Below are 26472 nucleotides of genomic sequence, written 5' to 3' on the forward strand. Positions count from 1 at the left end.
CTCTGCTACACCACAATCACATAGCAGAAGACACAAGACTCCATTTTATTCCAAAATGTCCAAGCCTCAAAACAATGCATATGTTCTGATTTTACAATTCCAAACCATCTAAATCACCTTTCACAATTACAATCCAACTTCCTAGAACCATCTTATTCAATTTCACATTCCAAACATCTTCAGTATCTCAATAACCAGAGCATATTCATCACAAGACCAGATCACAATGTAACCACACATATCAGCCTGCCATTGCTACCAGCACATATTCCCAGATCTATCACACAAACAAGTTACAATATTCTATTTAAACCAGCACCATTGACCTTAAAGCAATCTGTCTATATTTCCTTATCTAGCCATGTGAATTCAATACTTAGCCTTTAGTTGGGAGGTCAGTCCTGGGGATGTAGCCGCCATGCTGCTGGGTGCCAGGTAGCTGTGTGAGTAGCTACAGTATATCTGTCCTCAGAGGCCCCAAGCAAACTGAAACTGACTTCTTTTCTAGCCATGCCTGTTTTCCTAGTTCCTGGGGGAGGGGTCTCTCTTGCTTTGTATATGCGAATCAGGTTCAGCCCTGAAATCTTAGTAAAGGGGTTGGCTTGATCATTCATTGTTCTAACAAAATGATCTTAGCTTTTATACATATAATCATATCTATCCGCTGCAATGTCCCACAACTTCACAACAAGCCTCAAACTAACCCACACATCAATCTGCTTGCTTCAATACCAAACATGACGGGCGCATCTGGTTCTGTTCAAATAATACACATTCATGACATCAATTCATCAGCCAATTCTAAATCTCCATGATGTCTGGTGCCCGACATTATCATAACCATGTACTGTATGAAACAAGCGCCGAATCCATCTCCGTGCCATGTCTGAGCAAATGCGTGTTACCATATATTGCTGTGCTCGCTGCGCATATTTGCAAGTATAGCGACTTAAATGTGTGTAGTTTGTATGTTCTCTCTATGTAATATTTTTGACTTTGACACTTGTTACAATGACAATTAATTTGTACATAATAGTTTAACATAAATATATAGGAGGCAAACCATTCCCCAAGGGGGGGAGACAGGATACATAAATAATAATGTTACTTTTTACATTTATTAAAAAATAAGAATTTACTTACCGATAATTCTATTTCTCATAGTCCGTAGTGGATGCTGGGGACTCCGAAAGGACCATGGGGAATAGCGGCTCCGCAGGAGACTGGGCACAAAAGTAAAAGCTTTAGGACTACCTGGTGTGCACTGGCTCCTCCCCCTATGACCCTCCTCCAAGCCTCAGTTAGGATACTGTGCCCGGACGAGCGTACACAATAAGGAAGGATTTTGAATCCCGGGTAAGACTCATACCAGCCACACCAATCACACCGTACAACTTGTGATTTGAACCCAGTTAACAGCATGATAACAGAGGAGCCTCTGAAAAGATGGCTCACAACAATAATAACCCGATTTTTGTAACAATAACTATGTACAAGTATTGCAGACAATCCGCACTTGGGATGGGCGCCCAGCATCCACTACGGACTATGAGAAATAGAATTATCGGTAAGTAAATTCTTATTTTCTCTAACGTCCTAGTGGATGCTGGGGACTCCGAAAGGACCATGGGGATTATACCAAAGCTCCCAAACGGGCGGGAGAGTGCGGATGACTCTGCAGCACCGAATGAGAGAACTCCAGGTCCTCATCAGCCAGGGTATCAAATTTGTAGAATTTTGCAAACGTATTTGCCCCTGACCAAGTAGCTGCTCGGCAAAGTTGTAAAGCGGAGACCCCTCGGGCAGCCGCCCAAGATGAGCCCACTTTCCGTGTGGAATGGGCTTTTACAGATTTTTGGCTGTGGCAGGCCTGCCACAGAATGTGCAAGCTGAATTGTACTACAAATCCAACGAGCAATCGTCTGCTTAGAAGCAGGGGCACCCAGCTTGTTGGGTGCATACAGGATAAACAGCGAGTCAGATTTTCTGACTCCAGCCGTCCTGGAAACATATATTTTCAGGGCCCTGACTACGTCCAGCAACTTGGAATCCTCCAAGTCCCTAGTAGCCGCAGGCACCACAATAGGCTGGTTTAAGTGAAATGCTGAAACCACCTTAGGGAGAAATTGAGGACGAGTCCTCAATTCTGCCCTGTCCGTATGAAAAATTAGGTAAGGGCTTTTATAGGATAAAGCCGCCAATTCTGATACACGCCTGGCTGAAGCCAGGGCTAACAGCATTACCACTTTCCATTTGAGATATTTTAAATCCACAGTGGTGAGTGGTTCAAACCAATGTGATTTTAGGAATCCCAAAACTACATTGAGATCCCAAGGTGCCACTGGAGGCACAAAAGGAGGCTGTATATGCAGTATCCCCTTGACAAACGTCTGAACTTCAGGAACTGAAGCTAGTTCTTTTTGGAAGAATATCGACAGGGCCGAAATTTGAACCTTAATGGACCCTAATTTGAGGCCCATAGACAGTCCTGTTTGCAGGAAATGCAGGAATCGACCCAGTTGAAATTCCTCTGTAGGGGCCTTCCTGGCCTCACACCACGCAACATATTTACGCCAAATACGGTGATAATGTTGCACAGTTACATCCTTCCTGGCTTTGATCAGGGTAGGGATAACTTCATCCGGAATGCCTTTTTCCTTCAGGATCCGGCGTTCAACCGACATGCCGTCAAACGCAGCCGCGGTAAGTCTTGGAACAGACATGGTCCCTGCTGGAGCAGGTCCTTTCTTAGAGGTAGAGGCCACGGGTCTTCCGTGAGCATCTCTTGAATTTCCGGGTACCAAGTCCTTCTTGGCCAATCCGGAGCCACGAGTATAGTCTTTACACCTCTCCTTCTTATGATTCTCAGTACCTTGGGTATGAGAGGCAGAGGAGGGAACACATATACTGACTGGTACACCCACGGTGTTACCAGAGCATCCACAGCTATTGCCTGAGGGTCCCTTGACCTGGCGCAATATCTGTCCAGTTTTTTGTTGAGGCGGGACGCCATCATGTCCACCTTTGGTTTTTCCCAACGGTTCACTTCTGGGTGAAGTCCCCACTCCCCCGGGTGAAGATCGTGTCTGCTGAGGAAGTCTGCTTCCCAGTTGTCCACTCCCGGAATGAACACTGCTGACAGTGCTATCACATGATTTTCCGCCCAGCGAAGAATCCTTGCAACTTCCGTCATTGCCCTCCTGCTTCTTGTGCCGCCCTGTCTATTTACGTGGACGACTGCCGTGATGTTGTCCGACTGGATCAACACCGGCTGACCCTGAAGCAGAGGCCTTGCCTGACTTAGGGCATTGTAAATGGCCCTTAGTTCCAGGATATTTATGTGAAGTGACGTTTCCATGCTTGACCACAAGCCCTGGAAATTTTTTCCCTGTGTGACTGCTCCCCAGCCTCTCAGGCTGGCATCCGTGGTCACCAGGACCCAATCCTGAATGCCGAATCTGCGGCCCTCTAGGAGATGAGCACTCTGTAACCACCACAGGAGAGACACCCTACCCTTGTCCTTGGAGACAGGGTTATCCGCTGATGCATTTGAAGATGCGATCCGGACCATTTGTCCAGCAGATCCCACTGAAAAGTTCTTGCGTGGAATCTGCCGAATGGAATCGCTTCGTAAGAAGCCACCATCTTTCCCAGGACCCTTGTGCATTGATGCACTGACACATGGCCTGGTCTTAGGAGGTTCCTGACTAGGTCGGATAACTCCCTGGCTTTCTCCTCCGGGAGAAACACCTTTTTCTGTACTGTGTCCAGAATCATCCCTAGGAACAGCAGACGTGTCGTCGGAATCAGCTGCGATTTTGGAATATTTAGAATCCATCTGTGCTGTCGTAGTACTAATTGAGATAGTGCTACTCCGACCTCTAACTGTTCTCTGGACCTTGCCCTTATCAGGAGATCGTCCAAGTAAGGGATAATTAAGACGCCTTTTCTTCGAAGAAGATTCATCATTTCGGCCATTACCTTGGTAAAGACCCGGGGTGCCGTGGACAATCCAAACGGCAGCGTCTGAAACTGATAGTGACAGTTCTGTACCACAAACCTGAGGTACCCTTGGTGAGAAGGGCAAATTGGGACATGGAGGTAAGCATCCTTGATGTCCAGAGACACCATATAGTCCCCTTCTTCCAGGTTCGCTATCACTGCTCTGAGTGACTCCATCTTGAACTTGAACCTTTTTATGTAAGTGTTCAAGGATTTCAGATTTAAAATGGGTCTCACCGAGCCGTCCGGCTTCGGTACCACAAACAGCGTGGAATAATACCCCTTTCCCTGTTGTAGGAGGGGTACCTTGATTATCACCTGCTGGGAATACAGCTTGTGAATGGCTTCCAATACCGCCTCCCTGTCGGGGGGAGACGTTGGTAAAGCAGACTTCAGGAACCGGCGAGGAGGAGACGTCTCGAATTCCAATTTGTACCCCTGAGATACTACCTGCAGGATCCAGGGGTCCACTTGCGAGTGAGCCCACTGCGCGCTGAAATTCTTGAGACGGGCCCCCACCGTGCCTGAGTCCGCTTGTAAGGCCCCAGCGTCATGCTGAGGACTTGGCAGAAGCGGGGGAGGGCTTCTGTTTGTGGGAAGAGGCTGTCTGCTGCAGTCTTTTTCCCCTTCCTCTGCCCCGGGGCAGATATGAGTGGCCTTTTGCCCGCTTGCCCTTATGGGGATGAAAGGACTGAGCCTGAAAAGACGGTATCTTTTTCTGCTGAGAGGTGACCTGGGGTAAAAAGGTGGATTTCCCAGCCGTTGCCGTGGCCACCAGGTCCGATAGACCGACCCCAAATAACTCCTCCCCTTTATACGGCAATACTTCCATATGCCGTTTGGAATCCGCATCACCTGACCACTGTCGCGTCCATAACCCTCTTCTGGCAGAAATGGACATCGCACTTACTCTTGATGCCAGAGTGCAAATATCCCTCTGTGCATCTCGCATATATAGAAATGCATCCTTTAAATGCTCTATAGTCAATAATATATTGTCCCTGTCCAGGGTATCAATATTTTCACTCAGGGAATCCGACCAAGCCACCCCAGCACCGCACATCCAGGCTGAGGCGATTGCTGGTCGCAGTATAATACCAGTATGTGTGTATATACTTTTTAGGATATTTTCCAGCTTCCTATCAGTTGGTTCCTTGAGGGCGGCCGTATCAGGAGACGGTAACGCCACTTGTTTTGATAAGCGTGTGAGCGCCTTATCGACCCTAGGGGGTGTTTCCCAACGTGCCCTAACCTCTGGCGGGAAAGGGTATAATGCCAATAATTTTTTAGAAATTAGCAGTTTTTTATCGGGGGAAACCCACGCTTCATCACACACTTCATTTAATTCATCTGATTCAGGAAAAACTACGGGTAGTTTTTTCACACCCCACATAATACCCTTTTTTGTGGTACTTGTAGTATCAGAAATGTTCAAAACCTCCTTCATTGTCGTGATCATGTAACGTGTGGCCCTACTGGAAAATACGTTTGTTTCCTCACCGTCGACACTGGAGTCAGTGTCCGTGTCAGTGTCTGTATCGACCTGAGGTAACGGGCGTTTTAGAGCCCCTGACGGTGTTTGAGACGCCTGTACAGGTATTAACTGATTTGCCGGCTGTCTCATGTCGTCAACAGTCTTTTGTAAAGTGCTGACACTATCACGTATTCTTTCCATAAGACCATCCAGTCAGGTGTCGACTCCCTAGGGGGTGACATCACTAACACAGGCAATTGCTCCGCCTCCACACCATTTTCCTCCTCATACATGTCAACACAACGTACCGACACAGCACACACACAGGGAATGCTCTGACAGAGGACAGGACCCCACTAGCCCTTTGGGGAGACAGAGGGAGAGTTTGCCAGCACACACCAGAGCGCTATATATATATATATAGGGATAACCTTATATAAGTGTTTTTCCCTGATATAGCTGCAATATATATTTATCTGCCAAATTAGTGCCCCCCCTCTCTTGTTTTACCCTGTTTCTGTAGTTCAGGACTGCAGGGGAGAGTCAGGGAGCCTTCCTCCAACGGAGCTGTGAGGAAAAAATGGCGCCAGTGTGCGGAGGAGATAGGCTCCGCCCCCTTCTCGGCGGCCTTTCTCCCGCTTTTTTATGGAAAAATTGGCAGGGGTTAAATGCATCCATATAGCCCAGGAGCTATATGTGATGTATTTTTTGCCAAAAAAGGTGTTTTTATTGCGTCTCAGGGCGCCCCCCCCCAGCGCCCTGCACCCTCAGTGACCGGAGTGTGAAGTGTGCTGAGAGCAATGGCGCACAGCTGCGGTGCTGTGCGCGACCTTATTGAAGACAGGACGTCTTCTGGCGCTGATTTTCCGGACCTCTTCAGTCTTCTGGCTCTTTAAGGGGGACGGCGGCGCGGCTCTGCGACCCATCCATGGCTGGGCCTGTGATCGTCCCTCTGGAGCTAATGTCCAGTAGCCTAAGAAGCCCAATCCACTCTGCACGCAGGTGAGTTCGCTTCTTCTCCCCTTAGTCCCTCGGTGCAGTGAGCCTGTTGCCAGCAGGTCTCACTGAAAATAAAGAACCTAAAACTAAACTTTTTTCTAAGCAGCTCAGGAGAGCCACCTAGACTGCACCCTTCTCGTTCGGGCACAAAAATCTAACTGAGGCTTGGAGGAGGGTCATAGGGGAAGGAGCCAGTGCACACCAGGTAGTCCTAAAGCTTTTACTTTTGTGCCCAGTCTCCTGCGGAGCCGCTATTCCCCATGGTCCTTTCGGAGTCCCCAGCATCCACTAGGACGTTAGAGAAAATTAGTTACTACGCAGAGTCTGTTGCCTTGAGAACGCTGCCCAAGGTGGTTCCTGATTGGCCACAGGGGCTGCGGGCTGACTGGGAGATGTATGGCACCCAGTACACAAACCATCAGTTAAAACTTCCCGCTCAGGTAAATTCTTGGTGCAAGCACTGCATGATGCAGAAGCGTCCGCGGATTTCCCCCCGTGTGGCAGACATTATAGGGAATGTAGCCCTAGAGCGTAACAGTACAATATAGCCAGACAAATACAATACCTGCAAATAACCCCCTGAGTTATGTGACAGTAAATACAGGACACAAACAGAGAATTAAAGCAGTATGAGGTGACTGAAATACACAGTAAAACACACAAAACAGTATATACTGTGTAGCACTATATACACGAAATCCTAACACACCTAGCCCCCCAGGGCACAGAATACAGTGATAGCAATAAGTGTGATACACGAGAGTGAAATCCGCACAGCAGCTACAGGCACACTCAGTCACAGGTAAAATGCAGAAATTATTTCAGACAAACAATAAAACTGCACTGGACTAGTAAAACTACATATACATACATACATACATACATACATACATACATACATACACTGCTCAGAAAGAAAAAAAAGGGAACACTAATATAACACATCCTAGATCTGAATGAATGAAATATTCTTATTAAATACTTTGTTCTTTACATAGTTGAATGTGCTGACAACAAAATCACACAAAAAATATCAATGGAAATCAAATTTATTAACCCATGGCGGTCTGGATTTGGAGTCACACTCAAAATTAAAGTGGAAAAACACACTGCAGGCTGATCTAACATTGATGTAATGTCCTTAAAACAAGTCAAAATGAGGCTCAGTAGTGTGTGTGGCCTCCACGTGCCTGTATTACCTCCCTACAACGCCTGGGCATGCTCCTGAAGAGGTGGCGTATGGTCTCCTGATGGATCTCCTCCCAGACCTGGACTAAAGCATCCGCCAACTCCTGGACAGTCTGTGGTGCAACGTGGCGATGGTGGATGGAACGAGATATGATGTCCCAGATGTGCTCAATTGGATTCAGGTCTGGGGAACGGGCGGGCCAGTCCATAGCATCAATGCTTTCGTCTTGCAGGAACTGCTGACACACTCCAGCCACATGAGGTCTAGCATTGTCTTGCTTTAGGAGGAACCCAGGGCCAACCGCACCAGCGTAAGGTCTCACAAGGGGTCTGAGGATCTCATCTCGGTACCTAATGGCAGTTAGGCTACCTCTGGCGAGCACATGGATGGCTGTGCGGCCCCCCAAAGAAATGCCACCCCACACCATTACTGACCCACTGCCAAACCGGTCATGCTGGAGGATGTTGCAGGCAGAACGTTCTCCTTGGCGTCTACAGACTCTGTCACGTCTGTCACATGTGCTCAGTGAGAACCTGCTTTCATCTGTGAAGAGCACAGGGCGCCAGTGGCGAATTTGCCAATCTTTGTGTTCTCTGGCAAATGCCAAACGTCCTGCATGGTGTTGGGCTGTAAGAACAACCCCCACCTGTGGACGTCGGGCCCTCATACCACCCTCATGGAGTCTGTTTCTGATCGTTTGAGTAGACACATGCACATTTGTGGCTTGCTGGAGGTCATTTTGCAGGGCTCTGGCAGTGCTCCTCCTGTTCCTCCTTGCACAAAGGCGAGGTAGCGGTCCTGCTGCTGAGTTATTGCCCTCCTACGGCCTCCTCCACGTCTCCTGATGTACTGGCCTGTCTCCTGGTAGCGCCTGCATGCTCTGGACACTACGCTGACAGACACAGCAAACCTTCTTGCCACAGCTCGCATTGATGTGCCATCCTGGATGAGCTGCACTACCTGAGCCACTTGTGTGGGTTGTAAACTCCGTCTCATGCTACCACTAGAGTGAAAGCACCTCCAGCTTTCAAAAGTGACCAAAACATCAGCCAGAAAGCATAGGAGCTGAGAAGTGGTCTGTGGTCACCACCTGCAGAACAACTCCTTTATTGGGGGTGTCTTGCTAATTGCCTATAATTCCCACCTGTTGTCTATTCCATTTGCACAACAGCATGTGAAATTGATTGTCAATCAGTGTTGCTTCCTAAGTGGACAGTTTGATTTCACAGAAGTGTGATTGATTTGGAGTTACATTGTGTTGTTTAAGTGTTCCCTTTATTTTTTCGAGCAGTGTGTATGTGTATATATATATATATATATATATATATATATATATATATATATATATATATATATATATATATATATATATATATATATAAAACAATGCACAGTAGATACTGGATGTATATCTCAGAATACTTGTACTAAATATAGAGGTAGAAGTACACTTGTTCTTCACTAACACTGTCTAAAATGGCATGTAGAATACTTAAGTGACTGTAAATGCACAGCGCTGATGAGGCAGGCGGATTTACAGAGGAGACAGTGCCCTGCAGTCCCGGAGATCAGCCGTGGATACTTGTGTTAAGATGGCGCCCAAATCTCTGGCAGGGAGTGAGGGAGAGTGAGAAGCAGCTCCAGGGGACGGGAGCACCAGCAGTAGATGGTGGCCGGAGCTGGGGGAGGGGCTACAGGTCAAGCGCCTTATCCCGTATGCTGGTCCTCATCACTGGGTACTGTGGAGCCTTGTTAAAAGGATTTTTTTGTGAAATCCGACCTGTGCTCCCTGCCCGGGTGGATATAGTGGGGTCCCTGTACGGCCACACTGTCCACGCCAGCGTCGCGATCCGTCTCCTAAGACCGTGACACGATTTCAGCGGGTCCCAACTGGGGGACCCTCTTACCTCCTTCCAAAGAAGCAGCCACGCGATCCTGGAGAGCGCCAGTGGCGTGTGCCTGGAAACCGGAGCGCCTCCGCCGCAAGTACCCAGGAACTCGGCCAGCGGGAGTATGCGGCACTGCTGGGGAGGTGTTGGAGCCGCAGCACAGTATGACACTAGGACATAAAAGTTCTGCAGCCCTTGAAGAATCTTCTTAACAAAAGCTCTTTTCACGGCTGCCTAGCGCAGCACACCCTGTTGTTAAGTGACCTGCTCTGCAGGCACCAACTTACAAACTGAGCTCCAGTGTCCGGAGGCAGGGTTATAGAAGAGGCCATGCAATGCATCCTGGGAACAGTCAAAGCTTTAGCCTATTGGTGCCTCTGTATCAAGAACCAACTCTACACCCTGATGTACTCCCTGTGGAACACAGTGTGCCCCGCTGCAGAAAGGTGCTTTTAATGGGAGTATTCTGAAAGCACTAGTAGTTTTATTTTCAAAAGCACAAAACTAACAGAAACCCCCCCCCCCAGTAAACCATTAAATTCAGAGATAAAAATATAAAATACAGTCAACTTAAATACACATATAAATAATAATAAATTAAAAGTTAACTGTAATGTCAATTTGATATAAAAGGGTGGAATTAAATTGTATTTTTTCGCTGCCGCCACTAGATGGCGCCCAAAGGCAGCAATTCAATTGTTTTGCCATTCGGGACCCCCTCAGTCACAGTCTTCCGTGGCTATAGGCGCCGAAACGACAGAATAATTGAATTGCTGCTTTCGAGTGCCATCTAGTGGCAGCCACGAAAAAAAACTATTGAATTTCCCCCATCTTTTCTCACAGCCTCCTGAACACTAAACACTGTCTGTATGGTCGTGACATGCGCAATATGCATGGGTGCCCAAACACAACTGAATTCTGACAATTGTTTGGGCATCTAAACAGTCCCATATAGACTGGAAAAACAGATGCCCAAAACAATTGAAATCCACCAAAATCTCTTTTCTGATTCATTTTATCTCCAGCTTCCAGCTATGTTCAGAAAAAGCATGTTGAACATCAGCTACTCACTTACTCACTAACATAGACACTGACTGAACATAATAAGCACTCGAGTCTCATTAAGAGCTAAGAATTAAATAGAGAATACACAAATAAAACAAAACAAAAAAAATGGGGATTATACAGTACATACCCTCTCTAATGAAATTCGGATAACGAAAAAGTGAACAGGCAGAATGAGTGCAATAACTTGTACGTAAGAAAATGAACAGGTTTCAAATACCTGTAAGAGAAGGCAGAGTCTTGGGGATGAGCTGTCTGACTGGCGGAATCTGGGAGGTCATCCGAGGTCATATGCTGTAATGCTTCATCCCTAGGAGAATCATGGAGGCTTTCTCCATCACCAACCACATCTACAACAAAGAATTGCAAGGGTCACAAGACTGATACAGAGGTAGTAATGAAGGGAGATGGAAACAAGAAGAGTTACTCCTAGACAATTACTCTAATTTCAAGTATGGTTGATACAGAAATAATAAATAAAACACACACAAAAACGCATAGTGATGGAAATTGAACCAAAGCGTTAACATTAAAAAAAAAAAAGCTCAACTAAAAAGCCTTCCTTTTTCCATAATTGCCGATACATTTCAATAATTACATTATTTGAACCACTCAAGCACAATTAGTGTTCAATGTGTCTCCTTATAATCTTATAAATTGTAATTAAAGAAATAAACATTCTTATTGTGTACAAATTACGAATGACCTAACAAAACATTCCGCTATAATCCCTAAACAAAAGTGATACCAGACGAAGGCTTATCTTCAATAAATGAGTTTTTCTTACCTGCAGCCTCATATGCCCCGGAAGTGCCATCATTTGGGCTTGTTCTCTTCATGGCGTTCCTGTACTTATCCAGAATGTCCTCTGCTGCCTGAGAATGGGAGCCGAGTCTTGATGCTGCATCATCTAAAAGATCACAAATCAGATTTCCGTCTTTATCCATGTGTGGTGGTAACAGGTTTTCTAGAATGTATGCTGGGTAAACATAGTTTGCATTGTAGGTGCTAAGCCAGGGGAGGGGGAATAGATAGAAAATAATCAACTCATCAAACTGATGCACACAGTCTACTGAACCATGGATTTTACAGAAAACCATGGTTCAATATACTATATGCATTGGTTAATAAGCGTATTTACAGTGCAGTATCCACCAATTTTCAATTATTAAGGGAAGTATCATTCTGTTACTTTTTGTATCGTCTTCTACCCATTCATCCTCCCCTGGCTTAGCTTCACTGAATTCTACAGTTACACATTATTCCAGCGCTGTTGCTACCAGTGTGCCAGTGGCGCCTTGCCCCGAGCGCATATGCACTGTGGGCGCACCATCTGGCAGCACCACCTACACGGACGTCTTCTGTTGCTGTAGCGCTGCCCTTCATGTGGTGTGCGCTCAGCTCCTCTGCTGCTGAACGCACCCGCTATACAGTCAAGTTGCAGCAAGGTAGTGCCGCCGCCAGCTTCGTCTTCTGACTGCCAGGATCAGATGCTCTGCCTCCGACCCCCCCTGCACTGTCTCCAGAGACTTGAGAGAGAAGCGATAACGTCTCTCCCAGCCCCAGCTGACTCCCACAGTGCACTACACAGTGAGGAGCCAAAGCGTTTTAGGAGGGCGGGCAGTGTGGAGGAAGAAGCATTCCATGATCCAGTTCAGTGTCTCACACCGAAGCAGCAGCAGAAACAGCCCAGCACAGCGGGTGGTGCAAAAGGGGGTGTACTACGAATGGCCGGCTGTCGGGATCCCTGCGCCAGGATTCCGACAGCCGGAATGCTGGCAGCGGGGTGAGCGGGCACAGTGTCACGCTACGAGCTGGACCATAACTAGGTGTGTGCTAACAGTGCCTTTGAGTGTGGACGCCCCGTTTCGCAATCTCACCGAGTGGCCGTCGGTGTATGTGCCTGTGCCGTAGATATTGTAGGCAGCGCGGGGCACATTGTCTACCTCGTGAGCTCTGGTACCACTCCCTTCTCTCCTGTAATAAGAACGTATCAGTGGCTATCTGATCTATGGTACATTTCCGGCGGCGTGCTTTAGATAGTGACGTCTCCTCCTTAGTCGGGGACTGTTTTTGCAGCCAATGTCGCCACCGGATCTCTATGGCCCTAACCACTGGCTCCCAACCAAGCAATCCCAGTGTCCTGCCCAGCCAGTGACCAGGTATCACCACACGCTTACACCCAATACACACACACAAAATATAGGGTCTGTACCTGCCGTAACATGTATGAGGGGCTCTAGCTGGCATAACGTGTATGAGGGGCTCTAGGTGGCATAACGTGTATAAGGGGCTCTATTCTGTGATGTAATGTGTATAAGGCGCACTACTGTGTGGTGTAATGTGAATAACGGACACTACTGTGGGGTGTAATGTGAATTGACGATATTCTGTGGCCATGCCCCTTCTCCATAAAGCTACACCACTATATTTTTGCTGCACGCCTTCGGCACACACTAGGGGGTGGGGTGGGGGGACCAAAATGTATGTCTAGTTACGGTACTGCATTATTCTGTTCTTGTATTAGTTCTTTTTGGGCAGTATCAGTGTATTGCAAGAGGGCATGAGGCGCTACTATGGTGTCACCCACCTTATCTTGGAAGCTGTCACTCTCCCAACAAAATATTACCGAAGCTGAACCTACTGCATCGCCGAGCCGGTGCTGGGGTATTTGTGTCATGCATGACCAAGCTATCCTGTACATGCATGTGCGGTAGAAATGAAGTATTTAAAAATAAGATTTTACTCACCGGTAAATCTATTTCTCGTAGTCCGTAGTGGATGCTGGGTACTCCGTAAGGACCATGGGGAATAGACGGGCTCCGCAGGAGACTGGGCACTTCTTTAAAAAAAAAGATTAGGTACTACATCTGGTGTGCACTGGCTCCTCCCTCTATGCCCCTCCTCCAGACCTCAGTTAGGGAAACTGTGCCCGGAAGAGCTGACATTACAAGGAAAGGATTTAGAATCCAGGGTAAGACTCATACCAGCCACACCAATCACACCGTACAACTCGTGATAACTATACCCAGTTAACAGTATGAACAACAACTGAGCCTCATTAAAATGATGGCTCAGAACAAAAAAACCCTATAGTTAAGCAATAACTATATACAAGTATTGCAGAATTCCGCACTTGGGACGGGCTCCCAGCATCCACTACGGACTACGAGAAATAGATTTACCGGTGAGTAAAATCTTATTTTCTCTGACGTCCTAGTGGATGCTGGGTACTCCGTAAGGACCATGGGGATTATACCAAAGCTCCCAAACGGGTGGGAGAGTGCGGATGACTCTGCAGCACCGAATGAGCAAACTCAAGGTCCTCCTCAGCCAGGGTATCAAACTTGTAGAGTTTTGCAAACGTGTTTGATCCCGACCAGGTAGCAGCTCGGCAAAGTTGTAAAGCCGAGACCCCTCGGGCAGCCGCCCAAGAAGAGCCCACCTTCCTCGTGGAATGGGCTTTGACTGATTTAGGATGCGGCAGTCCAGCCGCTGAATGTGCAAGATGAATCGTGCTACAGATCCAGCGAGCAATAGTCTGCTTAGAAGCAGAGGAGCACCCAGCTTGTTGAGTGCATGCAGGATAAACAGCGAGTCAGTTTTTCTGACTCTAGCCGTCCTGGAAACATAGATTTTTAGGGCCCGGACTACATCCAGCAACTTGGAAGCCTCCAAGTCCCGAGTAGCCGCAGGCACCACAATAGGTTGGTTCAAATAAAACGCTGATACCACCTTAGGGAGAAATTGGGGACGAGTCCTCAATTCTGCCCTGTCCATATGGAAGATCAGATAGGGGCTTTTACATGACAAAGCCGCCAATTCTGACACACGCCTAGCCGAAGCCAAGGCCAAAAGCATGACCACTTTCCATGTGAGATACTTCAACTCCACGGTCTGAAGTGGCTCAAACCAATTTGATTTTAGGAAATCCAACACAACGTTGAGATCCCAAGGTGCCCCTGGAGGCACAAAAGGAGGCTGAATATGCAGCATTCCCTTAACAAACGTCTGAACTTCAAGCAATGAAGCCAGTTCTTTTTGAAAGAAAATAGACAGGGCCGAAATCTGGACTTTAATGGATCCCAATTTTAGGCCCATAGTCACTCCTGACTGTAGGAAGTGCAGAAATCGACCCAGCTGAAATTCTTCTGTTGGGGCCTTCATAGCCTCACACCAAGCAACATATTTTCGCCATATGCGGTGATAATGTTTTGCTGTCACATCCTTCCTAGCTTTTATCAGCGTAGGAATGACTTCAACCGGAATGCCCTTTTCCTTCAGGATCCGGCGTTCAACCGCCATGCCGTCAAACGCAGCCGCGGTAAGTCTTGGAACAGACAGGGCCCCTGCTGTAGCAGGTCCTGTCTGAGATCATTTCGTGTAGTTCCGGGTACCAAGTCCTTCTTGGCCAATCCGGAACGATGAGTATAGTTCTTACTCCTCTCTTTCTTAATATCCTCAGTACCTTTGGTATGAGAGGAAGAGGAGGGAACACATAAACCGACTGGTACACCCACGGTGTCACTAGAGCGTCCACAGCTATCGCCTGAGGGTCCCTTGACCTGGCGCAATATCTTTTTAGCTTTTTGTTGAGGCGGGACGCCATCATGTCCACCTGTGGCCTTTCCCAACGATTTACAATCAGCTGGAAGACTTCTGGATGAAGTCCCCACTCTCCCGGGTGGAGGTCGTGCCTGCTGAGGAAGTCTGCTTCCCAGTTGTCCACTCCCGGAATGAACACTGCTGACAGTGCTATCACGTGATTTTCCACCCATCGGAGAATCCTTGTGGCTTCTGCCATCGCCATCCTGCTTCTTGTGCCGCCCTGTCGGTTTACATGGGCGACCGCCGTGATGTTGTCTGACTGAATCAGCACCGGCTGGTTTTGAAGCAGGGGTTTTGCCCGACTTAGGGCATTGTAAATGGCCCTTAGTTCCAGAATATTTATGTGTAGGGAAGCCTCCTGACTCGACCATTGTCCTTGGAAGTTTCTTCCGTGAGTGACTGCCCCCCAACCTCGGAGGCTTGCATCCGTGGTCACCAGGACCCAGTCCTGTATGCCGAATCTGCGGCCCTCGAGAAGATGAGCACTCTGCAGCCACCACAGCAGAGACACCATGGCCCTCGGGGATGGGGTGATCAGCCGATGCATCTGAAGATGCGATCCGGACCACTTGTCTAACAGATCCCACTGAAAGATCCTTGCATGGAACCTGCCGAATGGAATTGCCTCGTAAGAAGCTACCATCTTTCCCAGGACTCGCGTGCAGTGATGCACCGACACCTGTTTTGGTTTTAGGAGGTCTCTGACCAGAGATGACAACTCCTTGGCCTTCTCCTCCGGGAGAAACACCTTCTTCTGTTCTGTGTCCAGAATCATACCCAGGAACAGCAGACGCGTCGTAGGAACCAGCTGCGACTTTGGGATATTCAGAATCCAGCCGTGCTGTTGTAGCACTTCATGAGATAGTGCTACTGCGACCAACAACTGCTCCCTGGACCTCGCCTTTATAAGGAGATCGTCCAAGTACAGGATAATTATAACTCCCTTCTTCCGAAGGAGTATCATCATTTCGGCCATTACTTTGGTAAATACCCTCAGTGCCGTGGACAGACCAAACGGCAACGTCTGGAATTGGTAATGGCAGTCCTGTACCACAAAACGGAGGTACACCTGGTGAGGTGGGTAAATGGGGACATGTAGGTAAGCATCCTTGATGTCCAGTGATATCATGTAATCCCCCTCTTCCAGGCTTGCAATAACCGCCCTGAGCGATTCCATTTTGAACTTGAACTTCCTTATATAAGTGTTCAAGGATTTCAAATTTAGAATGGGTCTCACCGAACCGTCTGGTTTCGGTACCACAAACATTGTGGAATAGTAACCCCGTCCCTGTTGAAGGAGGGGAACTTTGATTATCACCTGCTGGAGGTACAGCTTGTGAATTGACGCCAGTACTACCTCCCTGTCTTGGGGAGTAGCTGGCAAGGCTGATTTGAGGTAACGGCGAGGGGGAGACATCTCGAACTCCAGCTTGTATCCCTGAGATACCACTTGTAGAACCCAGAGATCCACCTGTGAGCGAACCCACTGGTCGCTGAAGTTCCGGAGACGGGCCCCCACCGCACCTGGCTCCACATGTGGAGCCCCAGCGTCATGCGGTGGACTTAGTGGAAGCAGGGGAGGATTTTTGTTCTTGGGAACTGGCTGTATGGTGCAGCTTTTTCCCTCTACCCCTGCCTCTGGGCAGAAAGGACGCGCCTCTAACCCGCTTGCCTTTCTGAGGCCGAAATGACTGTACTTGATAATACGGTGCTTTCTTAGGCTGTGAGGGAACCTGAGTTAAAAAAGTCGACTTCCCAGCTGTTGCTGTGGATACGAGGTCCGAAAGACCGTCCCCAAACAATTCCTCACCCTTATAAGGCAAAATTTCTATGTGCCTTTTAGAATCAGCATCACCTGTCCACTGCCGAGTTCATAATACTCTCCTGGCAGAAATGGACATTGCATTAATTCTAGATGCCAGCCGGCAAATGTCCCTCTGTGCATCTCTCATATATAAGACTACGTCTTTAATATGCTCTATGGTTAGCAATATAGTGTCCCTGTCAAGGGAATCAATGTTATCAGACAGGGAATCAGACCACGCTGCTGCAGCACTACACATCCATGCTGAAGCAATAGCAGGTCTCAGTATAGTACCTGAGTGTGTATACACAGACTTCAGGATAGCCTCCTGCTTTCTATCTGCAGGCTCCTTTAAGGCGGCCGTATCCTGAGACGGCAGTGCCACCTTTTTTGATAAGCGTGTGAGCGCCTTGTCCACCTTAGGGGATGTCTCCCAGCGTAACCTATCCGTTGGCGGGAAAGGGTACGCCATTAGTAACCGCTTAGAAATTACTAGTTTCTTATCTGGGGAACCCCACGCTTCTTCACACAATTCATTTAACTCATCAGATGGGGGAAAAGTCACTGGCTGCTTTTTCTCCCCAAACATAATACCCTTTTTTGTGGTAACCGGGTTAATGTCAGAAATGTGCAACACATTTTTCATTGCCGTAATCATGCATCGGATGGCCCTAGTGGATTGTATATTTGTCTCATCCTCGTCGACACTGGAGTCAGACTCCGTGTTGACATCCGTGTCTGCCATCTGAGGTAGCGGGCGTTTATGAGCCCCTGACGGCCTCTGAGATGCCTGGGCAGGCGCGGGCTGAGATGCCGGCTATCCCAGAGCTGCGTCATCGAACCTTTTATGCAAGGAGTTGACACTGTCGGTTAATACCTTCCACATATCCATCCACTCAGGTGTCGGCCCCGCAGGGGGCGACATCACACTTATCGGCACCTGCTCCGCCTCCATGTAAGCGTCCTCATCAAACATGTCGACACAGCCGTACCGACACACCGCACACGCGCACAGGGAATGCTCTGACTGAGGACAGGACCCCACAAAGTCCTTTGGGGAAACAGAGAGAGAGTATGCCAGCACACACCAGAGCGCTATATAACAGAGGGATAGACACTATACACAAAGTGAATTTTCCCCCTATAGCTGCTTATATCACAATTTGCGCCTAAATTTATGTGCCCCCCCCTCTCTTTTTTACCCTTTCTGTAGTGTATACTGCAGGGGAGAGCCTGGGGAGCGTCCTTCCAGCGGAGCTGTGAAGAGAAAATGGCGCTGGCTGTGCTGAGGGAGATAGCCCCGCCCATTCAACGGCGGGCTTCTCCCGCTTTTTATAACGTTAATGGCGGGGGTTTCTGCACATATACAGTGTTAAACACTGTATTATGTGCTTTTTATTGCCAAAAGGTATATTAATTGCAGCCCAGGGCGCCCCCCCCCCCCCCCCCCCCAGCGCCCTGCACCCACCAGTGACCGGAGCATGTGGTGTGCTGTGGGAGCAATGGCGCACAGCTGCAGTGCTGTGCGCTACCTTATTGAAGACCGAAGTCTTCAGCCGCCGATTTCCTCCGGTTTCTTCCGTCTTCTGGCTCTGCAAGGGGGACGGCGGCGCGGCTCTGGGAACGGACGATCGAGGTCGGGCCCTGTGTTCGATCCCTCTGGAGCGAATGGTGTCCAGTAGCCTAGAAGCACAAGCTAGCTGCAAGCAGGTAGGTTTGCTTCTCTCCCCTAAGTCCCACGTAGCAGTGAGTCTGTTGCCAGCAGATCTCACTGAAAATAAAAAACCTAACAAATACTTTTCTTTTTAGTGAACTCAGGAGAGCCCACTAAGTGCATCCAGCTCAGGCCGGGCACAGATTCTAACTGAGGTCTGGAGGAGGGGCATAGAGGGAGGAGCCAGTGCACACCAGATGTAGTACCTAATCTTTTCTTTAAAGAAGTGCCCAGTCTCCTGCGGAGCCCGTCTATTCTCCATGGTCCTTACGGAGTACCCAGCATCCACTAGGACGTCAGAGAAATATATTTTACACGTAAATAATACTTTTGTTTCCCCTGTCATTATCTGCTGCTTATAGCCTTCCAGAAGATGTTGACTGTGAAAGAAGAACTGTGGTGCCACTCCTTGTTAAATAGGCATCTCTGTGCTTTGCATGGGGAGGCTTAGCCAGAGATTGCCAGCGAGTCTAAACGTTCATAGCATTCAGAAACGGAATCTGTACCTGGCATCAAGAACCTGTCTTGTCCCAGCTCATCCTTCTCTTTGTCCTGCTTTTCCCTTTTCCTGAAGGGAATAGGAGCTGGGAAGAAAAAGCCACTGAATTAGAAGGCTAATACAATTCTATTACTATTCACTTGTGTAGCTTCACAGTGAGTAAGTCAGAAGCATGATTAGGTTCGTTTGCCTGTCTAATATCAGACCTGTGCTTAGGTGTCCCAGGTGACTGTATCAAAGTAGTTTCACTAGAGCAGTGCTTCCCAAATCCAGTCCTCGGGACACACTAACAGTACATGTGTTCCAGGTTTCCCCACAGAATCACAAGTGAAATAATTAGAACCATCTGTGGATATGTATCAGCCAGTAATGAATACACCTGTGCCCCAGCAAGGAGATATGGAAAAGATGCACTATTCATATCGCCTGTGGACTGAATCTGAAAAAGCACTGCATTAACTATTAGTCCACCAATGCTCCCATGAGATCTGTAAAACAAGCAGTCTTGTTGATCTTCAGGACTACTGTCTAAATCAGGGGTGGGGAACCTTTGGCCCTCCAGCCGTTGTTGAACTACACATAGCAGCAAGCCTTGCTACAGTTCTGCTATTTGGACATGTTAAAAGTGTTGCAGGGCATGTTGGGATGTGTAGTTCAACAACAGCTGGAGTGTTGCCGGTTCCCCACCCCTGGTCTGAATTAACCTGCTACCAATCTGTATCATGCCCCCAACTTCAAGATCTCTTAAAAGGCACATATCACCTTGTATACTGTACCCCATCACTACCAGTTTGCGTTGCCTCACCGGGAGCCTTTCATGGGGATCTGCTAAGTTGGAATATTGAATTTCCCTCCCAATATGTAAATAGTAATCATAGGTTAGTCACGGAATACACAGGGGCAGTATATATTACATCACCTACACATACACACCACAGTGTGCTCTTTGACCTGACAGCTGTTTAATAGAATTTGTTTTAAGACCGACATTTAAGTACTGTGGGAAACTTTGGTGTTGACGTACTGTATGAAGCTGTAAGTACAGATTGGAGAAATTGCCTGTAGCAACTAATCAGCTTCCACCTATGATTTTACAGAATGTGCTTGATAAATGCTACCTCAAAGACGGTTGGATGCTGCAGGCAACTTCTCAACTGTTCCACTTCACTGCTTGACACTTCAACCCCAAAAATTTAATATTTGTGGAATTAAGTTCACAAAAAAGCATGGGCAATCATAACATTTTAAGAACCACAAGTTTCAGGATGGCAGGATTTCGAAATGTATGATGACACTACTTCCTACAACGAGAGACCCACAAGCTGCCTACCACCATCATAGAAGACCAACAATTATATAACAAATAGATAATAAATGAAAACTTATGTTGCAGTACTGCATGCCTGTAGGGTGCGGATTTACGGCAATATTACCTTTTGGCATTGCAGAGACAAACCGTTTCCGCCACCATGGTCTGTTACGGTCCGAGCGCTCATCATCACTGTCTTTCTTGTCTTCTAGCTAAAAAAGGTAGAAATTATTAGACTTTCATTGCTTCTAGACAATATTCACACACAAGAATCAAAATTATACAAGATGTGTTTTCCCCCCACAATTTTCTTTCATTGAAATTAAAAGCAAACAAACCACATTTTTAAAGATTTTCCAAATAAATTTTCTACAGTTAGTAAGAAAAGAATAAAGTATTTATGGCAATACAAGCAAAGAAACCCTCATACAGTTTAACTGCATCACAATTGTTCTCGTTTTGTTTATATAAGAACTTTTCCTGTATTTGCCTTCTAAAAATGTTGTCCTCTACCTCTAATTATTCTTACGCACCTTCTCTACTTTATATAGAAGTACTTTACTTTCTTATCAGACATTTAGAGATGGGAGAAAAGTGGAAGAGACATCAGATGACCACACATGGATGTCCATGGATGTCAAACTCACAGAGGGTCATTAAAAAAGTTCTGTTTTAGGAGGACAACCACGTTTCAGTAAATACACACGGTTCTAAAGGCAGGTGCATAGATTTGAAGTGACGTCACTGCCGACGTGTCCCAAGGCGGTGCTTGGAGAGGAGATGATCTCCAAGCGCAGTCTCTTCCCATGTAATGAATGGGTGCAGTGTCAAAATCGACCCAACTTACCCATTCACACTGCACTGCACTGTGAGCTGGGTTGAACCTGTTTTCAAACGTGCTCGCTACCCAGGTTGAATTGCCGGTTCTCTCGGCTTTCATACTGCACGATATCCTGAGTTGCTGCACGTTCATGTGCAATAACCCGGTATATTTATGGCAGTGTGAAAGGGGTACTAATGTCGTAGTTAGAATCACGGGTGCATCCACTTGAATACCCACATAAAATAAAACATGGCTCTGTAGGAATTAAATTAAAAATAAGAATTTACTTACCGATAATTCTATTTCTCGTAGTCCGTAGTGGATGCTGGGGACTCCGTCAGGACCATGGGGATTAGCGGCTCCGCAGGAGACAGGGCACAAAAGTAAAAGCTTTAGGATCAGGTGGTGTGCACTGGCTCCTCCCCCTATGACCCTCCTCCAAGCCTCAGTTAGGATACTGTGCCCGGACGAGCGTACACAATAAGGAAGGATTTTGAATCCCGGGTAAGACTCATACCAGCCACACCAATCACACTGTACAACCTGTGATCTGAACCCAGTTAACAGCATGATAACAGCGGAGCCTCTGAAAAGATGGCTCACAACAAGAATAACCCGATTTTTGTAACAATAACTATGTACAAGTATTGCAGACAATCCGCACTTGGGATGGGCGCCCAGCATCCACTACGGACTACGAGAAATAGAATGATCGGTAAGTAAATTCTTATTTTCTCTGACGTCCTAAGTGGATGCTGGGGACTCCGTCAGGACCATGGGGATTATACCAAAGCTCCCAAACGGGCGGGAGAGTGCGGATGACTCTGCAGCACCGAATGAGAGAACTCCAGGTCCTCCTCAGTCAGGGTGTGCCCCTGACCAAGTATCAGCTCGGCAAAGTTGTAAAGCCGAGACCCCTCGGGCAGCCGCCCAAGATGAGCCCACCTTCCTTGTGGAATGGGCATTTACATATTTTGGCTGTGGCAGGCCTGCCACAGAATGTGCAAGCTGAATTGTACTACACATCCAACTAGCAATCGTCTGCTTAGAAGCAAGAGCACCCAGTTTGTTGGGTGCATACAGGATAACAGCAAGTCAGTTTTCCTGACTCCAGCCGTCCTGGAAACTATATTTTCAGGGCCCTGACAACATCTAGCAACTTGGAGTCCTCCAAGTCCCTAGTAGCCGCAGGTACCACAATAAGCTGGTTCGGGTGAAACACTGACACCACCTTAGGGAGAAACTGGGGATGAGTCCGCAGCTCTGCCCTGTCCGAATGGACAATCAGATATGGGCTTTTTTGAGACAAACGCCGCCAATTCTGACACTCGCCTGGCCGAGGCCAGGGCCAACAGCATGGTCACTTTCCCTGTGAGATATTTCAAATCCACAGATTTGAGCGGTTTAAACCAATGTGATTTTAGGAATCCCAGAACTACGTTGAGATCCCACAGTGCCACTGGAGGCACAAAAGGGGGTTGTATATGCAGTACTCCCTTGACAAACTTCTGGACTTCAGGAACTGAAGCCAATTCTTTCTGGAAGAAAATCGACAGGGCCGAAATTTGAACCTTAATGGACCCCAATTTGAGGCCCATAGACACTCCTGTTTGCAGGAAATGCAGGAAACGACCGAGTTGAAATTTCTTCATGGGGCCTTCCTGGCCTCACACCACGCAACATATTTTCGCCACATGTGGTGATAATGTTGTGCGGTCACCTCCTTCCTGGCTTTGACCAGGGTAGGAATGACCTCTTCCGGAATGCCTTTTTCCCTTAGGATCCGGCGTTCAACCGCCATGCCGTCAAACGCAGCCGCGGTAAGTCTTGGAACAGACATGGTACTTGCTGAAGCAAGTCCCTTCTTAGCGGCAGAGGCCATGAGTCCTCTGTGAGCATCTCTTGAAGTTCCGGGTACCAAGTCCTTCTTGGCCAATCCGGAGCCACAAGTATAGTTCTTACTCCTCTACGTCTTATAATTCTCAATACCTTGGGTATGAGAAGTAGAGGAGGGAAGACATACACCGACTGGTACACCCACGGTGTTACCAGAACGTCCACAGCTATTGCCTGAGGGTCTTTTGACCTGGCGCAATACTTGTCCAGTTTTTTGTTCAGGCGGGACGCCATCATGTCCACCTTTGGTCTTTTCCAACGGTTCACAATCATGTGGAAGACTTCCCGATGAAGTCCCCACTCTCCCGGGTGGAGGTTGTGCCTGCTGAGGAAGTCTGCTTCCCAGTTGTCCACTCCCGGAATGAACACTGCTGACAGTGCTATCACATGATTTTCCGCCCAGCGAAAAATCCTTGCAGTTTCTGCCATTGCCCTCCTGCTTCTTGTGCCGCCATGTCTGTTTACGTGGGCGACTGCCGTGATGTTGTCCCACTGGATCAATACCGGCTGACCTTGAAGCAGAGGTCTTGCTAAGCTTAGAGCATTGTAAATTGCCCTTAGCTCCAGTATATTTATGTGGAGAAAAATCTCCAGACTTGATCACACTCCCTGGAAATTTTTTCCCTGTGTGACTGCTCCCCAGCCTCTCAGGCTGGCCTCCGTGGTCACCAGCATCCAATCCTGAATGCCAAATCTGCGGCCCTCTAGAAGATGAGCACTCTGTAACCACCACAGGAGAGACACCCTTGTCCTTGGAGATAGGGTTATCCGCTGATGCATCTGAAAATGCGATCCGGACCATTTGTCCAGCAGATCCCACTGAAAAGTTCTTGCGTGGAATCTGCCGAATGGAATCGCTTCGTAATAAGCCACCATTTTTCCCAGGACTCTTGTGCAATGATGCACTGACACTTTTCCTGGTTTTAGGAGGTTCCTGACTAGCTCGGATAACTCCCTGGCTTTCTCCTCCGGGAGAAACACCTTTTTCTGGACTGTGTCCAGAACCATCCCTAGGAACAGCAGACGTGTCGTCGGAAACGGCTGCGATTTTGGATATTTAGAATCCACCCGTGCTGTCGTAGAACTACTTGAGATAGTGCTACTCCGACTTCCAACTGTTCTCTGGACCTTGCCCTTATCAGGAGATCGTCCAAGTAAGGGATAATTAAGACGCCTTTTCTTTGAAGAAGAATCATCATTTCGGCCATTACTTTGGTAAAGACCCGGGGTGCCGTGGACAATCCAAACGGCAGCGTCTGAAACGGATAGTGACAGTTCCGTACCACGAACCTGAGGTACCCTTGGTGAGAAGGGCAATTTGGGACATGGAGGTAAGCATCCTTGATGTCCAGGGACACCATATAGTCCCCTTCTTCCTGGTTCGCTATCACTGCTCTGAGTGACTCCATCTTGATTTGAACCTTTGTATGTAAGTGTTCAAAGATTTCCCATTTAGAATAGGTCTCACCGAGCCGTCTGGCTTCAGTACCACAATATAGTGTGGAATAATACCCCTTTCCTTGTTGTAGGAGGGGTACTTTGATTATCACCTGCTGGGAATACAGCTTGTGAATTGTTTCCAATACTGCCTCCCTGTCGGAGGAAGACGTTGGTAAAGCAGACATCAGGAACCTGCGAGGGGGAGACGTCTCGAATTTCCAGTCTGTACCCCTGGGATACTACTTGTAGGATCCAGGGGTCCACTTGCGAGTGAGCCCACTACGCGCTGAAACTCTTGAGACGACCCCCCACCGCACTTGAGTCTGCTTGTACGGCCCCAGCGTCATGCTGAGGACTTGGCAGAAGCTGTGGAGGGCTTCTGTTCCTGGGAATGGGCTGCCTGCTGCAGTCTTCTTCCCTTTCCTCTATCCCTGGGCAGATATGACTGGCCTTTTGCCCGCTTGCCCTTATGGGGACTAAAGGACTGAGGCTGAAAAGACGGTGTCTTTTTCTGCTGAGATGTGATTTGGGGTAAAAAAGGTGGATTTTCCAGCTGTTGCCGAGGCCACCAGGTCCGATGGACCGACCCCAAATAACTCCTCCCCTTTATACGGCAATACTTCCATGTGCCGTTTGGAATCTGCATCACCTGACCACTGTCGTGTCCATAAACATCTTCTGGCAGATATGGAAATCGCACTTACTCTTGATGCCAGAGTGCAAATATCCCTCTGTGCATCTCGCATATATAGAAATGCATCCTTTAAATGCTCTATAGTCAATAAAATACTGTCCCTGTCAAGGGTATCAATATTTTCAGTCAGGGAATCCGACCAAGCCACCCCAGCGCTGCACATCCAGGCTGAGGCGATCGCTGGTCGCAGTATAACACCAGTATGTGTGTATATACCTTTTTAGGATATTTTCCAGCCTCTCAGCTGGCTCCTTGAGGGCGGCCCTATCTGGAGACGGTACCGCCACTTGTTTTGATAAGCGTGTGAGCGCCTTATCCACCCTAAAGGGTGTTTCCCAACGCGCCCTAACTTCTGGCGGGAAAGGGTATACCGCCAATAATTTTCTATCGGGGGAAACCCACGCATCATCACACACTTTAATTTATCTGATTCAGGAAAAACTACAGGTAGTTTTTTCACACCCCACATAATACCCTTCTTGTGGTACTTGTAGTATCAGAAATATGTAACACCTCCTTCATTGCCCTTAACATGTAACGTGTGGCCCTAAAGGAAAATACCTTTGTTTCTTCACCGTCGACACTGGAGTCAGTGTCCGTGTCTGTGTCGACCGACTGAGGTAAATGAGCGTTTTACAGCCCCTGACGGTGTTTGAGACGCCTGGACAGGTACTAATTTGTTTGCCGGCCGTCTCATGTCGTCAACCGACCTTGCAGCGTGTTGTCACGTAATTCCTTAAATAAGCCATCCATTCCGGTGTCGACTCCCTAGAGAGTGACATCACCATTTCAGGCAATTGCTCCGCCTCCTCACCAACATCGTCCTCATACATGTCGACACACACGTACCGACACACAGCACACACACAGGGAATGCTCTGATAGAGGACAGGACCCCACTAGCCCTTCGGGGAGACAGAGGGAGAGTTTGCCAGCACACACCAAAAACGCTATAATTATACAGGGACAACCTTTATATAAGTGTTTTTCCCTTATAGCATTTTAATATATATATACATATCGCCAAATAAGTGCCCCCCCTCTCTGTTTTAACCCTGTTTCTGTAG

General features: G+C 47.8%; 1 protein-coding gene across 11 annotated transcripts in view; it reads right to left on the bottom strand.

Moving 5' to 3' along the window:
• The window catches only part of GAPVD1 (GTPase activating protein and VPS9 domains 1), a 279694-nt gene that overhangs the window by 48108 nt on the left and 205114 nt on the right, over positions 1–26472 (bottom strand). For all 11 annotated transcript variants that reach the window (XM_063936821.1, XM_063936820.1, XM_063936826.1 and 8 more), the window contains 4 exons: positions 20677–20764; positions 19251–19328; positions 11406–11528; positions 10839–10968 (listed from right to left, as the gene is read on the bottom strand). In XM_063936821.1, the coding sequence (XP_063792891.1) occupies positions 10839–10968; positions 11406–11528; positions 19251–19328; positions 20677–20764 (419 nt within the window). The remainder of the gene's footprint in view (positions 1–10838; positions 10969–11405; positions 11529–19250; positions 19329–20676; positions 20765–26472) is intronic.

This window comes from Pseudophryne corroboree, chromosome 8 (assembly GCF_028390025.1).
Source record: "Pseudophryne corroboree isolate aPseCor3 chromosome 8, aPseCor3.hap2, whole genome shotgun sequence".
Classification (NCBI taxonomy): Eukaryota; Metazoa; Chordata; class Amphibia; order Anura; family Myobatrachidae; genus Pseudophryne; species Pseudophryne corroboree.